This window comes from Electrona antarctica (genome assembly GCF_951216825.1).
Source record: "Electrona antarctica genome assembly, chromosome: 18".
Classification (NCBI taxonomy): Eukaryota; Metazoa; Chordata; class Actinopteri; order Myctophiformes; family Myctophidae; genus Electrona; species Electrona antarctica.
In genome coordinates, this window is record NC_136799.1 from 20733745 (window position 1) to 20747190 (window position 13446).

The 13446-nt window shown below is 40.7% G+C and overlaps 2 protein-coding genes across 2 annotated transcripts; one reads left to right on the forward strand and one right to left on the reverse strand.

The window, feature by feature from the left end:
- Positions 1-29: 29 nt before the first annotated feature.
- Positions 30-6634, forward strand: cnih1 (cornichon family member 1). Its single transcript, XM_079527383.1, has 5 exons — positions 30-254; positions 1362-1430; positions 4590-4702; positions 4874-5017; positions 6243-6634. Exons 1-5 carry the CDS (start codon positions 174-176, stop codon positions 6268-6270), a joined length of 435 nt encoding a protein of 144 aa, XP_079383509.1. The 5' UTR covers positions 30-173; the 3' UTR covers positions 6271-6634.
- Positions 6635-7946: 1312 nt separating this feature from the next.
- Positions 7947-12855, reverse strand: cdkn3 (cyclin dependent kinase inhibitor 3). The gene is made up of 8 exons (XM_079527382.1): positions 12591-12855; positions 12068-12165; positions 11923-11978; positions 11795-11839; positions 9263-9485; positions 8597-8628; positions 8339-8442; positions 7947-8207 (listed from the first exon to the last, which is right to left on the reverse strand). The coding sequence occupies exons 2-8, from the start codon at positions 12142-12144 to the stop codon at positions 8118-8120; spliced, it is 627 nt and encodes a 208-aa protein (XP_079383508.1). The 5' UTR covers positions 12145-12165; positions 12591-12855; the 3' UTR covers positions 7947-8117.
- Positions 12856-13446: the final 591 nt, after the last annotated feature.

Here is a 13446-nt window from a genome sequence, read left to right on the forward strand (position 1 = left end):
AATCTGCCCGTGTGAACGCAACATTATTAAACGCCACCCTTGCGTGTCTCGCGGTGTCTGTAATCAAACAACGGTGTGACGACACACCAGTGACAGATCCCAAATCAAAATCACTACAAACCAGCCAGGCAGGACAGCAGCAACAAGCTTAGCGGAGCTGCCTGCAGGAAAAAATGGCGTTCACATTCGCGGCCTTTTGTTATATGCTTGCGCTGTTGCTCACGGCAGCCCTAATCTTCTTCGCAATTTGGCATGTAAGTACACAAGATGAATATGTGATAGTCGATGTGTTAATGTCGCTAATAACAATACCGAATGAGCCGACGCAGTAATGTGGGTGTGTTGTAACGTTAGGCTAGTCCGTTGAGTGCGATTTATACTCCGGTGTCGCGCACTGGAAATAGCAGATCTACAAGCCCACAGGCACGTCTCACTGGGACGCGGTGTGAGCTTGTAGATCTGCTCTATATGGTGCGAGCAACCGTCAAGCATTAGCTAGTTGTTAGCTAGCAGGGGGAACGTTGCTGTCATATGGCAGAGAGGCTGCTAGCGCTAGCCTAGTTTGTCACACAAGCGTGTCACTCGACCAAAAAAAACTACGTAATTCCAAGTTTGAAAATACGTATTTTTTTGTCGAGCGTTTGAGCAGCTCGCCGCTGATCTTTAGAGCAAGTGGATAGACCATAGAGTAGGGGGTCGGATAGACTCGATTGAAGGGAATGGCCATGTAAGCGGCTGCGCAGTTAGACACGCAGCCGTAGAATGAATGGCACACACCCTGTCTGTCTATTTCGTGGGCTAGGCTAGCAGTACTAGGCCACCATTGTTGTGACACTGTAATAATGTCAACTGCCTGCTCAGGCACATAATATGCGATATGTCATATTATGACATATCGCACAAGCAGGTGCTTAGCCAGAAAACTGCTAGCTTCTATAACTTGATCCTGAAATGATGATGGGAAGCGGTCATCAGTTTCCTTCCCGTTGTATAACGGACAATATGTTGTCATATTCCTTATGTTATAATTGCTTAAATGTAAACTGTTAAAGTATTACCATGAATAAATATTTGGTTACACAATATAAACACCGTCTGGCCATGTGGCGCGTCCGTATGGTGGATATGGATGTCATTGGAACTAGACACGTCTGACTATATAAAGATGATCTATTCTAAAACTCATTGGCTGTTCTTGAAGTTGCAATATTTACTGAATGAACTCTGATATCCAGCAAGCAGTATAGACAATGGCACGTAATTTGACCAACACTGTTTAAAAAAATAAAGTTTTTAAGGTATGCTTAATGCTTGTACAAACTGTTACTTACATTGCAATACACCCCCCCCCCCCCCCACAGATAATAGCATTCGATGAGCTGAAGACTGACTACAAGAATCCTATAGATCAATGTAACACATTAAATCCGGTAAGTGTTATATTGTACATAACAGTAATGCTGACTCCGCATTGGCTCTTTGACTGCATGTGAAATGCTTTGTGAAAAGTGTGTGTGTGTTTTTTTTAAGGGATGAGTTTATCCGCTGACCAACCTTTCAATTCATTTATCTGCACTGTTATGCTGAATACCTGCCTGTAATTAATCAAGCGTAATCTTGTCAGCTGTGAAACTCTAACGCATTTTTGTTTTTTCTAATCTGCCTTTTTTACACCTTTTGTTGTCGGAAAAAAGACAATTGAAAAGGTCAAAAAGATAAAAAGAGTCAAAATTGCATTAAAGGTTTGTACCAATCTTTGATCTCAAATGCCCGTTCAAGTAAAATTCAGTCTGCAATATGTCATTTTGCACGGGGGGAGTGTTTGCAAATGTCTTTTCAGTCAACTAATCTCAGGAACAAGACTGTGGCTCAGATTAGGATTAGAAGGCATCAGGCCGGTGTCTGAAGCCTTAAACTCTTTCAATAGTATTTATTGTATCCGACCACAATTTGGGCTTTTTGTTAAATTGGTATTTTGTACCATTATTTATTATTTGGTGGGCATTACATTTTTTACTATATGCTACATGATATTGACTACAGCTCTGTGAAATGTTTGGAAATTATCATGTGCACTTAATTGTCTTTTTCCCCTCTTTTTTGCATATATCTAAATGACGGAGCGGTTGCGCAAGGACCCGCCCAGCAGCACTGTTTAATGCAATTTATTTGTGCGAGTTATACGTATTTTTAGTTGAATTACTCATGACAAAGTTGTAAAAGTCAACAGTATGTATGTCCATAAAATATGCAAGCAGCACGCGCAGACAATACACTAGTTATTTCAATCATTTTATTATCATATTTTCACAATCTGATAGCCAGCCTACTTTCTAAAGTTTTGATAATTTGCGCGACAGATGAATGCATATGACGGTAGAGTTTCAAACTAGTGTATTTAAGAAGATGATCAAGTAATATAATTGTGAAAAATAATAACACAATGATTGAAACAAAACTATAGTGAATTGTTTGCTAGCCGGCTGCTTGTTTGTTATGGTTTATGGACATACATATACCGGTAGTTGACTTTTACAACTTTGTCATGAGTAATTCAACAAAAAATACTTACAACTCGCACAAATAAATTGCATTAAACAGTGTTGCCGGGCGGGTCTATGCGCAATCGCTCCGTCATTTAGATAGATTTTAGATGCCTTTTTTTGTACCTGGTATTTAAGTCCTGAAGTGATGCCGAGCAATGTTGAGAAAGATGATGCATTCTGTGTTGATCTGATGTTACTTTATGTTTAGCAGAGGCCACGGTGCTCATCAAAAGCATTGGAATGTGCAGTTAACTTGCAACTCATGTGGTCTACTCATCCAATGTTATTGATGTTCAAACTTCAAAGTACAGGTGTTAACTGAAAAGACTTGCAAATGCTCAGAAAATGCATGATCTTATTACAACCTACCCTTTGTTTGCATAGTGTTGTATTAATGCGAGTTAATAGTAACTTGCCAACAACTGCCAATCAGGCATTACTTGTAAGTACAAATGGGGCTACAGTAACTTCATACCAATCCCATTCAGTCCCAGTCTGATTTCACAATCCTTTTAAAATTCACCTCAGAAATTAACATTTCCCCACTTGGTTAGCAGTTAAGAATAAGTTAATTTACCAGTCTTGTTTATCCTGGGACTGGATAATGTTCAACTTTATGCCAACTGCAGTTTGATTTACATTTAATTACAGAGCTAATTAAAAACCGGTTCATAGTAGTTACGTAGTGCATACATTTGATAGAACAATTAGCAAAAATGAGCCAAAAATACAGGTCTTTGGCTATAAATCACCTGGGGTGTGGAACAGATGGCAGATTCTCAACACTCCCTAGCTCAGCAGTATAAGTGAGCACTGATAGTGATTTCAATAGTGGGAGGAGTTTTCAGTTAAATATCCCGTTTTATTTCTACTCGAGAGTCTCTCCCTGCAATAACTTGGAAGTTTTGGCCAGTCTTTTATTTTATACTCAATCAGCACTTGTATTTTAAACCTGGTAATCAAATGTTTTACATTTGGCAACACAGTGCAGGATTTCAACATGCCAGCCCGACTCCCTGTGCTTTCCTCCTACTCTGACACATCCCCTCACCTCTCCATCTGTGGGCTTTTGGTTGTCCCCTGCACACCATGCCCTCTGCTCTATTTGAATGCATGGCTTCCATGTGGTGACTCCATCTGCCCCCTCCTCAATCCCCACACTAGCGCTGACTGTCACCTTGAGGCAGGCTGCTGCATCAAGACCACTAGTCAACATAATAGCATGGTAACCTGCAGTATGTTGCCCTATGGCTGCTTCTGAGGATGTGATTGTCCTTAGTGTGTTCTCAGTGCAGAAAATTGTTGAAATGCACCAGTGTCTTTAGGCTGAATTCCCTCCCCCCCCCCCCCCTCCCCTCCCCTCCCCTCCAGCATCTGTGGTAAGAGCTAATAATGCATGTTGTCACATGTGTCAGCTCTAACGGTGCATGATGGAGCACTGAAAGTTCAACCAGTTTGTCACCTGTTAGCGGCGTTGTTACATAATATCTATAAGAATGGTAGAACCAGTTCAGAAGACTACAGGCAAGCCATTAGAAATGGAGTTATAAGTCAGGACAAGGCCTACATATTTCTTATTCTATAAATGTACTTGCCATATTTAGATATATTTGGACCTAGGCTTGTATGACTGCTAGCAAAATTTCCTTGGTTTCTCTCCCCTCCCTCCTTTTCCCCCCAAATGTGCTTTTACTTAAGTTGATCAATTTGCATTCATTTATTTTGAGCCCATACATAGGAACTGGAAATTAAATAAAAGCTTTTTCTGCCTTTATTGATAGGCTGAAAGTAGTCCGACAGGAAATGGGGAGAGAGATGGGGGACTGGCAAAGGCCGTCGGGATCGGGAGTCGAACCCACGGCACGCCGTCAGGCTGGCTCAGCAGCCTAGGTGCCCAGACGGTTGAGCTAACCGTCCGGGCCATAAAAGCATGTTTTTCTACAGGGAACTTGTTTAGAATGAGTTGACTAGAAGTTAACCAGGGACATCCACATTTGTTCCTAACATTCTAACATCCTAATGTTTGCTTCTCTTGCTTTTCAGCTTGTCCTCCCAGAGTACCTCATCCATGTCTTCTTCTGTGTGATGTTCTTCTGCGCTGCAGAGTGGCTCACCCTTGGCCTCAACATGCCACTGCTAGCGTACCACGTCTGGAGGTGGGCGTCGTACCCCTGAAGGAATACATATCCATTTGTATCAGTTTAGTCTGTTTTTTGAGTGGCGGATTATTATCAGTTTCAGCTATTGGTTAGCCCATGTCCACTAAACATCAACAATGATTAATACTCACAATATTCACCTTTTTTTCCCCCCCCCATATAATCCAGGTATATGAGCAGACCAGTGATGAGCGGTCCAGGACTGTATGACCCTACAACCATCATGAATGCTGACATCCTTGCATACTGTCAAAAGGAGGGCTGGTGCAAACTGGCTTTCTACCTTTTGTCATTCTTCTACTATCTCTATGGGTGTGTATATGAGTTTGTGCTTGGTACTCTTTCTGCTGCATTCAATGCCATTGACGGAGATCTAATCCAACGCTTCAACGCTGATGACTGAGATCTCCATCATGTGGTCTTGGTGGTTTGATAGACCGCACTCTTTGCCAACGTATGAATGGTTCTAGGTTGCTTAGAGACAGATACAACCGGAAATTAACCGAAATTGAAAATTCCACCTCAACATTATCAGATTTAGAAAATGCATTTGGATTATCAGATTACGTTTTAGTCAAAACAAGCTTTATTCAACGGCCCATAAATAAAGAACCGATGATCACGGTTACAACATTTATTTTAATTTGGGTTCACATCACGAATCACGTGGGTCTTCACTGAAAAACACTGGTGGCAAATAATTAATTAATTTGGCAGTTAATGTTAAAGTAGCTATTTGTCGGTTCCAAACAAAACTGATGCACCTTGACTTTTAGTTGTACGCAGGCGAAAGAAACAGATTGTCCACAAGTTGAATGTCATTAGGATATTTACTTATCTTGATCCACAAAAGTGCATTTACAAACGGCTTTAGTTATGGAGTGGCTTTTCTCTGGCTCTCATGATTCTGGTAAAAACGTTTGTCCACCAAGGTTCATATTGTTCCCCAATCACCCAGGCCTACTTAATACCCTGGCTGTCAATTAGGCCTGGTTTCTTGGTGCCCAGAACTAATTCAATAAAGTAATCAAACTAATAATGCTAAATAACTACAACAATCATGATACCAATAATATACAAACAAAACAGTGAGAATGGCTTCTACAAATGTTACACATTTCTAGTTTAATTATTAAAATGTGCTATTTATGGACAAATGCTGTGAGCCTGTAGTAGTGTAACCCACTAAAATGACAACCATTTAGTACATATGAGAGGTTTATTCTTGCATGCACAATATCAGCTTCACATCAGTTAAACAGTTGACAATTCTAAATAATCCCTAGTTGCTTGAGGTATGTAAAAGTTATACTGGTCTTATACTGGTCTTCACCCCACAAGTAATTTGAACCACTTCAGTCATTCTTCAAGCAGAGAAACACGCAGAAAGCCTTGATTTGATTGAGGAATACTTCACTGTTTAGTTGGTTCCATACTTTTCTCAGTGGTACTACCTGATAGGATGTCAAACCATAAGAACTAGAAGGCCATGGGGACCATTGTCTGATCTATTTACCAATTTTCTGTTTGTCTATAGGATGATTTATGTTCTGGTGAGCTCTTAAAGCGAACGGCGATGGAAAAGGACCTGCATGTACAGTAGATGACCAAACACTATGCTCTTAGTGGCTGGTGCTGGAACCTGGACCTGCTGGAGACTGACATTTCAGCAGAACACAAGACACCATTTGAGGATGAACTCTCGACTGACTCCCTCTCCCTGCCCCCACGATACCACCATATGGCGTGTCATTTCAGAAACATTAGCCCTTTTTAAAAGAGTAATCTTGGTCACACCATTCCTCATAATGCTACACATACGTATGGAAGATCATCAGCAAAGCCTGGACTTAAAGTTTGTTTTGTTTCATTTATTCTTCTGGTGTGGTGATTTGATGCTCGGACTCAAAATAAAATTTCCTACTCTTCGACCGTTTACTACATAGATTTTGTTTTTAAGTGTGCATTATCAGCGAGATTGTGGCCTGTGTGCTTAACTGCATTTAGTATTTTCAGTGAAATAGTTTCTACGCTGTAAGAGAAATCTTATGCCATGTGATTTATTGACTAAATACAGAATTTAAAACCAGAATTTTACAATGCCTCCCTATGCTTTAAGATTCATTTTTGGGACAGATTTACACTAAACTTGTGTGGGGGGTGTTATCACTCTTTAGTGTTGCACTAGGACAATCTGTATGGTTGTCATTGAGTTAAGTTTGCAAAATATTTAATACCTTTTTCATGTTTCCTTGGATCATATTGAAATGGCATTGAAATATCAACCCTACATCTGTGGCAATGTTTTTTGGATTGTGTCACAACATACTTAACATCCCCTTGTAGAAATATCCATGTAATGTGAAATGTAATTCTCTTTAGAAGGTATACCTTACTATAAAACCATGCTAAATGCAAAGGTAGAATCAGTGTTTTCTGGATTAGCAGGTCCTTCATGGTCCTCATTTTGCGCTTTGATAGACAAAAGTCTGTTGTGCCTGTCGACTGTACCTTTTGACTTTCGTCAAACATTTTTAACATCATATTCCAATTGCATTAGAAACTCCAGTGTTTTATTTATTTGATGTTAAAGTTTTTGTACTTTCTTTCAGGTGTTATACACTCATTTGTGTGTTTTCTACATCAAATCCAGAATAGTGAAATTTAATTTTGAGACAATTAGTTGAAATTGAAAATATTTATTGCCATTTTCCTACTTGTAAATGTATCAGGGAAAGGGATGGACATTATCACATTTTACTTTAATGTTTTGAATTTAGATCCCACCATGTCTCATCAGGGGAATGAATTTGAATTGCGATGAATCCAAATAAACCCATTTCACTGTACGATATTTTGAAGACTAATATTTCACATACCACATGATTTTAGAGAAGATTCCTGTTGAAACAAATCTAGATGTTAATTACTACTACCAGCAAAATTAATTTGTCTATGGCTGTTACACTTTACAATCAACATAATTGCAGTGCCACATTTAGCTGGTACATTTTAACTTTTTTAGATAGTGGACAGGGAGTAGTTTTTACATATCTGGAAAATAATTAACAGTACGAGGAAAAAGTGTCATGTAAATATTTCATGAATACTGTAAAAAAAAAAAAACTTAAATTTTCAACTAATCCCACCGAAGACTTGTTTAAGTCTGTAGTATATAGCTGTAGCCTTTTTTGATAGAAGTTAAATTTATACTGTTTGACTATATGACCACAACTGGAAGTTAGGATGAAATTATTTTATTGGGATCAAAAGCAATGCACATTAATTGAGGGGGGGAGGCGGACAATAATATATTAAGACTTCTTTTAAAGTGCAGTCATAAATGAACAGTTATTTCACACAAGCTGGAAAGTGATCCGGTATTTCCACTCCCTTCCATGAAGGACAGTGATCACCGGGACACTGATCTATCTGTTGGAACCTCCTTGCTTTCTTGGTAGGCGGAGTACTTTTCACGAAACTCGTGCAGGAAGTTATATTGCTGTAGGACAATAAAATTCAGAAATTATCAACAAAATGTTACACATTCAATTTAAAGCATTTAGACAGGTACACAGATACCCACATACCATCAACAACATTTTAGCTGAAGGTTCATAAAGTATCATTCACCTTGACTGTTTGTATCGCTCCACCTCCTCTGAGCTCCCTGAGGATCTCTATGGCCTTGTTTGGCGTCATGGTAACAGACAGCTGCAGCAGCAAACACGCAGCAACTAAATGTAGGAGATGTGGGCGGTTATCATTCACAACACACTAAAAAGTAGGAAATGCAGTATTTTGTACTGTCAAGTCAAACTTCACACCCTGTCGGATAATGTTCACAAGACTGAACCAATGTTTAAACTGAATACAGCAATTAAGTCTTACTTAGTCCAGAGCGTCCCAGGCCTCCGTAACAGCTGAGGGAAGAAGTATAAAATCCTTTTGAGTACGAATGTAAAGCTGAATCACATTGCGTCATTCTCAAAAAAAGGTTTCTTGGGGGAATACCCGTCCCTCATTATGGGACTATGGTATCCTATAGTGGTGGTGTACTCCTGCTCTCACAACTATAACATAGTATCATATAATATAACTAAGATGGAACACAAAAACAAAACACACAGCCATACACTCTATATGCAACAAGGTATAAATTAGGCGTTTGTGCTCCTATCTGCAACTGGTGCTGTTGAATGGGAGTAGTCCACAGACATGATATAAAATATACCGTTATTGGTGCCAGGGTGGGACATTTGTGCTTTACAACATGGTGCTGCTGAATTGAAGAGACCAGCTTGATTAGTTTGTTATTTATTTTCATTATTAAAAAAAAAAAAAAAAAGCTTTGGGGAGATGTGTTGCTAAGTGGGAGCTAATTATAATGATGCATTTGATAGAACAAAACATTTGAGGGTGTAGCATTTTGTTCATTATTTGTGAGGGGTGCTCTTATCGTCATAAGCAGTCCCCGAGGCTAGTTATGGGGGTCCTGGAAATCAAATCAAAGAGCTTGGAGAACCACTGGTTTAGAGCAAGTGTGAACAAACTCACTGGATCACAGTCTTCCTGTTGTTCTGCAGGTTCAACTGCAGCTGCTCTAGGATCTGCCAGCACTGCTCCATCTCTGGGGGGCAGCCGTCTGGGAAGGGCATGTGGTGCACACTGAAGCCCCGCTGACGGTACGCCTCCAGGAGGGAGGGGACCCTGTACTTGTGAAGCTCCCCTCTGGTGCACAAAACAAACACATCCTGCACCCCTTGGTTCTGAAGCTCCTCTGTGGATGAGATGTGAGGCAAAAGTGATGTATACAACAATGTGTGGTTCTCCAAAAAATGTTCCCAGTTTGATATGCATTAGGCAATAGGCAGGCCAAGGATCACCCAATTTTCTATTTCTGGGACACCTATCTACACTGTAAAATCTGAGGGAAAATCTGACACATCAAGGCCCATTATTTATTCAGCATTTGAGCCACGGTCACAGACCACCATTTGCTTGCTTGCCAAGCGCTTCAACAGGGATCTCCAAGCTCAGCTGAACAACCTAAAAACCCAACGAAACAGGCTAAGAAATATTGTTACTGCCATGACCAAATCCGCCAAAAGTAACTTTATTAATAATAAAGCTGAGGAAAACAAAAACAATCCTCGAGAGTTCTGGAAGCTACTCAACAACCAACTAGGCTGTGGTCAGAAACTGAAAACCAGGTTTTCAAACATAAACATTAAAGCGAACGACACTCTCATCACTGACATGCTTGATGTGGCCAACTACTTGAACATCTTCTTTACAAACATAGCAACAAACGCTGGTTAACAATCTGCCCTCCCACTCTGGGCTCTTTGGTGTTTGTAAAGACGATTTTAAACTAGTTATGATAACAACTGATGAGGTACTTAAGAAACTGAGTGCCCTCCAACCCCACAAGGCCACTGGCTATGACAATATTCCCTCCAAATTTCTCAGAGACTCAGCCATCTCTATAGCTCCAAACATCACCCACATAGTAAACCTCTCCATCAAACAGGGACAGGTCCCCCTAGATTTCAAACTGGCCAAAGTAACCCCCCTGCACAAGAAAGGGAGTAAATTAGACCCCGGCAACTACCGCCCTATTTCTATTCTAAACTCCATCTCGAAAGTGATGGAAAAAATTGTCTATGAACAGGTTGAAAAGTATCTTGCCACTAACAAATTATTGTACGATTTCCAATCTGGCTTCAGAACATCCCACTCCACTGACACATGCCTTCTCTATTTGAGCGACCACATCAAACAAGAGGTGGATGCTGGCAAATACTGCGGCATGGTCATGCTGGACCTCCAAAAGGCTTTTGACACCGTGAACCACTCCATACTGGTTAACAAGCTAAAAGCAATTGGTTTCGATAGCACATCAGTGAGCTGGATGCAATTCTACCTGGAGGGGAGAGAACAGATGGTGGAAGTGAACGGAACACTGTCCCCCCCCCTCCCAGTGAGCTGTGGCGTTCCACAAGGAAGCATACTAGGGCCTCTACTGTTCCTAATATATGTAAACGACATGACTTCAGCTTGTGACTGCAACTTGTTCCTGTTCGCAGATGACTCGGCACTGCTGGTCTCGGACAGGGACAAACTGCAGGTTGAAAATGCCCTCAGCTCTGAACTCTGTAGAATCTGCACCTGGCTCGCTGATAACAAACTATCTTTACACCTGGGAAAAACTGAATCCATTCTCTTTGGATCTAATTGTAATCTCAGCAAGGCAAATGGCTTCTTGGTTAGAGTGGGTGACAATGTTATCACACGTAAAGATGAAATTACCTACCTAGGTTCCATCCTGGAGGCTAATCTTTCCGGTGATAAAATGGCGACAGAGTACAGCATCTTGCAATGGGTCTGGTCCACAAGATTCGATACTCCACCAAGATACCCATGTACCTGTCTAGATACTTCCTTAATGTTAACGAAGTCCACACCCACAACACCAGAGGGAGTGCAACGAACCATGTACAACCCAAATTCGGCACAAACAAGGGACTAAATTATTTTCGCTCCTATGCCACCAAAATGTGGAACGCCCTACCAACAGTCATTAAGACATGCGAATCCCTTGACTCCTTCAAAACCGCTCTCAAAGGGCACCTACGGATGGCTGCAATTCGAAACTGGCCCCCGTAAAATCTGAATCCCCCCCCCCCTTTCCCCTCACTGTATATGTTTCTTTTCCCTTTTTACCTCCATTATGATGAATTCCTGTTCTGTTCTTGTCTATATAGAAGTGTCTATTTGTACGTCTCTAAATGTTTTGATGAATTGAACATGGTGGACCCTGTTGTAAACAAGTGTAATGCTTAATTGGGTCGTCCACTCACAGTTAACAGCCTTTGTATTGAGTTTGTGCTTGAAATGTACTGTAATTCTGCAAACTGTTAATAACATTTTCAATCAATCAATCAATCAATCAATGAGATTATGCCTTTCAGACCCATACAAAATGCAATATTTTGTTGTCATTGGATAAGATTTTGTCCACAATTCCATGCTGGGTTGATGTTGTGCCATAGGAGAGATAACAAGCAATTCATTTGGTACTTTTACCTATGTCTCTTTGGAGATTTCTTCTGATATCTTTAAATCTGCATCCTAAAATCAGATCAAACAAATGAATGAACGAATGAATGATGACAATCGAGATTTGAGAACAACTGTAGTAAATCTCACTTCACCTGGTAAGGGACAGATACCAAGAAACTGGGAACACTCCACCATGGACAAAGATAACCTTGGAGACAAAATGAAATGCCCATTAACACAATCTGTGGAAGATTCTCTGGATTTAAAATAGAAACACACCAAAAACATGTGCAATACCAAGAGATCTGGAATGGTGTGAGCTGCTCCTCTCCAACATCTTCCTCATCAGATGAGTCAAATTCACTTGTCCTCATAGCTGCAGTGCGATGCCAAGGCTGACAACAGGGTGATAGAGACTGATGATTTACAGCTGTATCTGTCACTTAACCACTTTCCAATGCAGCGCCCCATGTTTAGGACAATACGCGATATTCTTTCCCTCCCCACCCCGAAAATAGCTTATCTACAATCAGACATAAAAGTGTAAAACGCAAAAAGTGGTATATATATTTTTTTGTTACATCAATGCACAAGTATATAAGTTAATAACAAGGTTATTTCTCCAAAATGTAAGCCCTCGCACAGGCTGCCTGCTACTGATTGGCTACCGCTAGCTTGGCTAATGGCTACTAATAATAGCTTTGACTCTTGGCTTGGCAGTGAAATGGATAAATGAAAAATAATTTCAGTTCTGTTTTCCACATTGGCAACAAGAAACGATCATTTACTCAGCATGAAGCTACCAGGAAACATGTCTTACCAGTCGTGAATTCAGTGACAGTCCACTTCACTGTTTCGTTACAGAAGTCTCGTTCTGCTGCTGCTGCTGCTCTTTCGATTCAAAATTACCAAGCCAACCAGTGTCAAGCATAGCCCATAGCCACACCCCTTTGCAAAACAAGTCAACATTGAGCGCGCTGGAAGTATCGTCCTACATGGCCCGGCTGCGGTGCGGCCCCGTAGCCTACCTCTGTGATGAAGATATTTGGCGTACCGGTAGTTGCCTATTTATCTCCGCAAAGTCGGTCAAGTAAATATATATTTTTTAAAGTTTTAGAACATGCAAAAACTCATCCATTTTTATTTTTTTACTCAGAAAGTTACTATTTGTTATTTTAATTTAGAAGGTGGTAACTGGCAAATTATTTAATATGAAAGTGCTGAGGTACATGTATTTGTGTAGCCTGTGCTATACATTCATAAAACATAATGTGATTTGATTGCCTGCCAGTGTAAAATAGCCTACTATGCCGACAAATGGAATAGAATGAATGAGGTCTATTCTACACACAGCACAGCAGCACATCTCTCTCTCTCTCTCAGGCAGAGACGTGCCCACTGCCACTGCCAGGAGACAGAGGGCATCTGCTGCGTCCTGTCCTCTCAATGCAGCACACAGCTAAACGCGCCGCCACGTCGCCTACCTCTTCTACCAGCCAGCCTGCAGCGCAAATGAATCTAAAGGCGTTTACGGACGTTCGAGATTACCACAATATGCTTTATTGGATTGTTTCAAATGATTAGAGAGCTGCAATACTGAAGAGCTAACTGAGGTGAGTTGTTTTATAGTGGGGAGGGGGTGGGGTCACTTCTTTCTTTTATGCTTTAATTACCAG

Bases quoted from the DNA above. Each gene is read 5' to 3' on its own strand.
- cnih1 (XM_079527383.1), top strand. From the start codon at position 174: ATGGCGTTCACATTCGCGGCCTTTTGTTATATGCTTGCGCTGTTGCTC. The intron at 255-1,361 runs GTAAGTACACAA...CCCCCCCCACAG, and splicing joins TCTTCTTCGCAATTTGGCAT to ATAATAGCATTCGATGAGCT. The intron at 1,431-4,589 runs GTAAGTGTTATA...CTTGCTTTTCAG, and splicing joins AATGTAACACATTAAATCCG to CTTGTCCTCCCAGAGTACCT.
- cdkn3 (XM_079527382.1), bottom strand. From the start codon at position 12,144: ATGAGGACAAGTGAATTTGACTCATCTGATGAGGAAGATGTTGGAGAG. The intron at 11,840-11,922 runs GTGAAGTGAGAT...ATCTGATTTTAG, and splicing joins TGGTATCTGTCCCTTACCAG to GATGCAGATTTAAAGATATC. The intron at 8,629-9,262 runs GTGAGTTTGTTC...TTCTTCCCTCAG, and splicing joins AACAGGAAGACTGTGATCCA to CTGTTACGGAGGCCTGGGAC.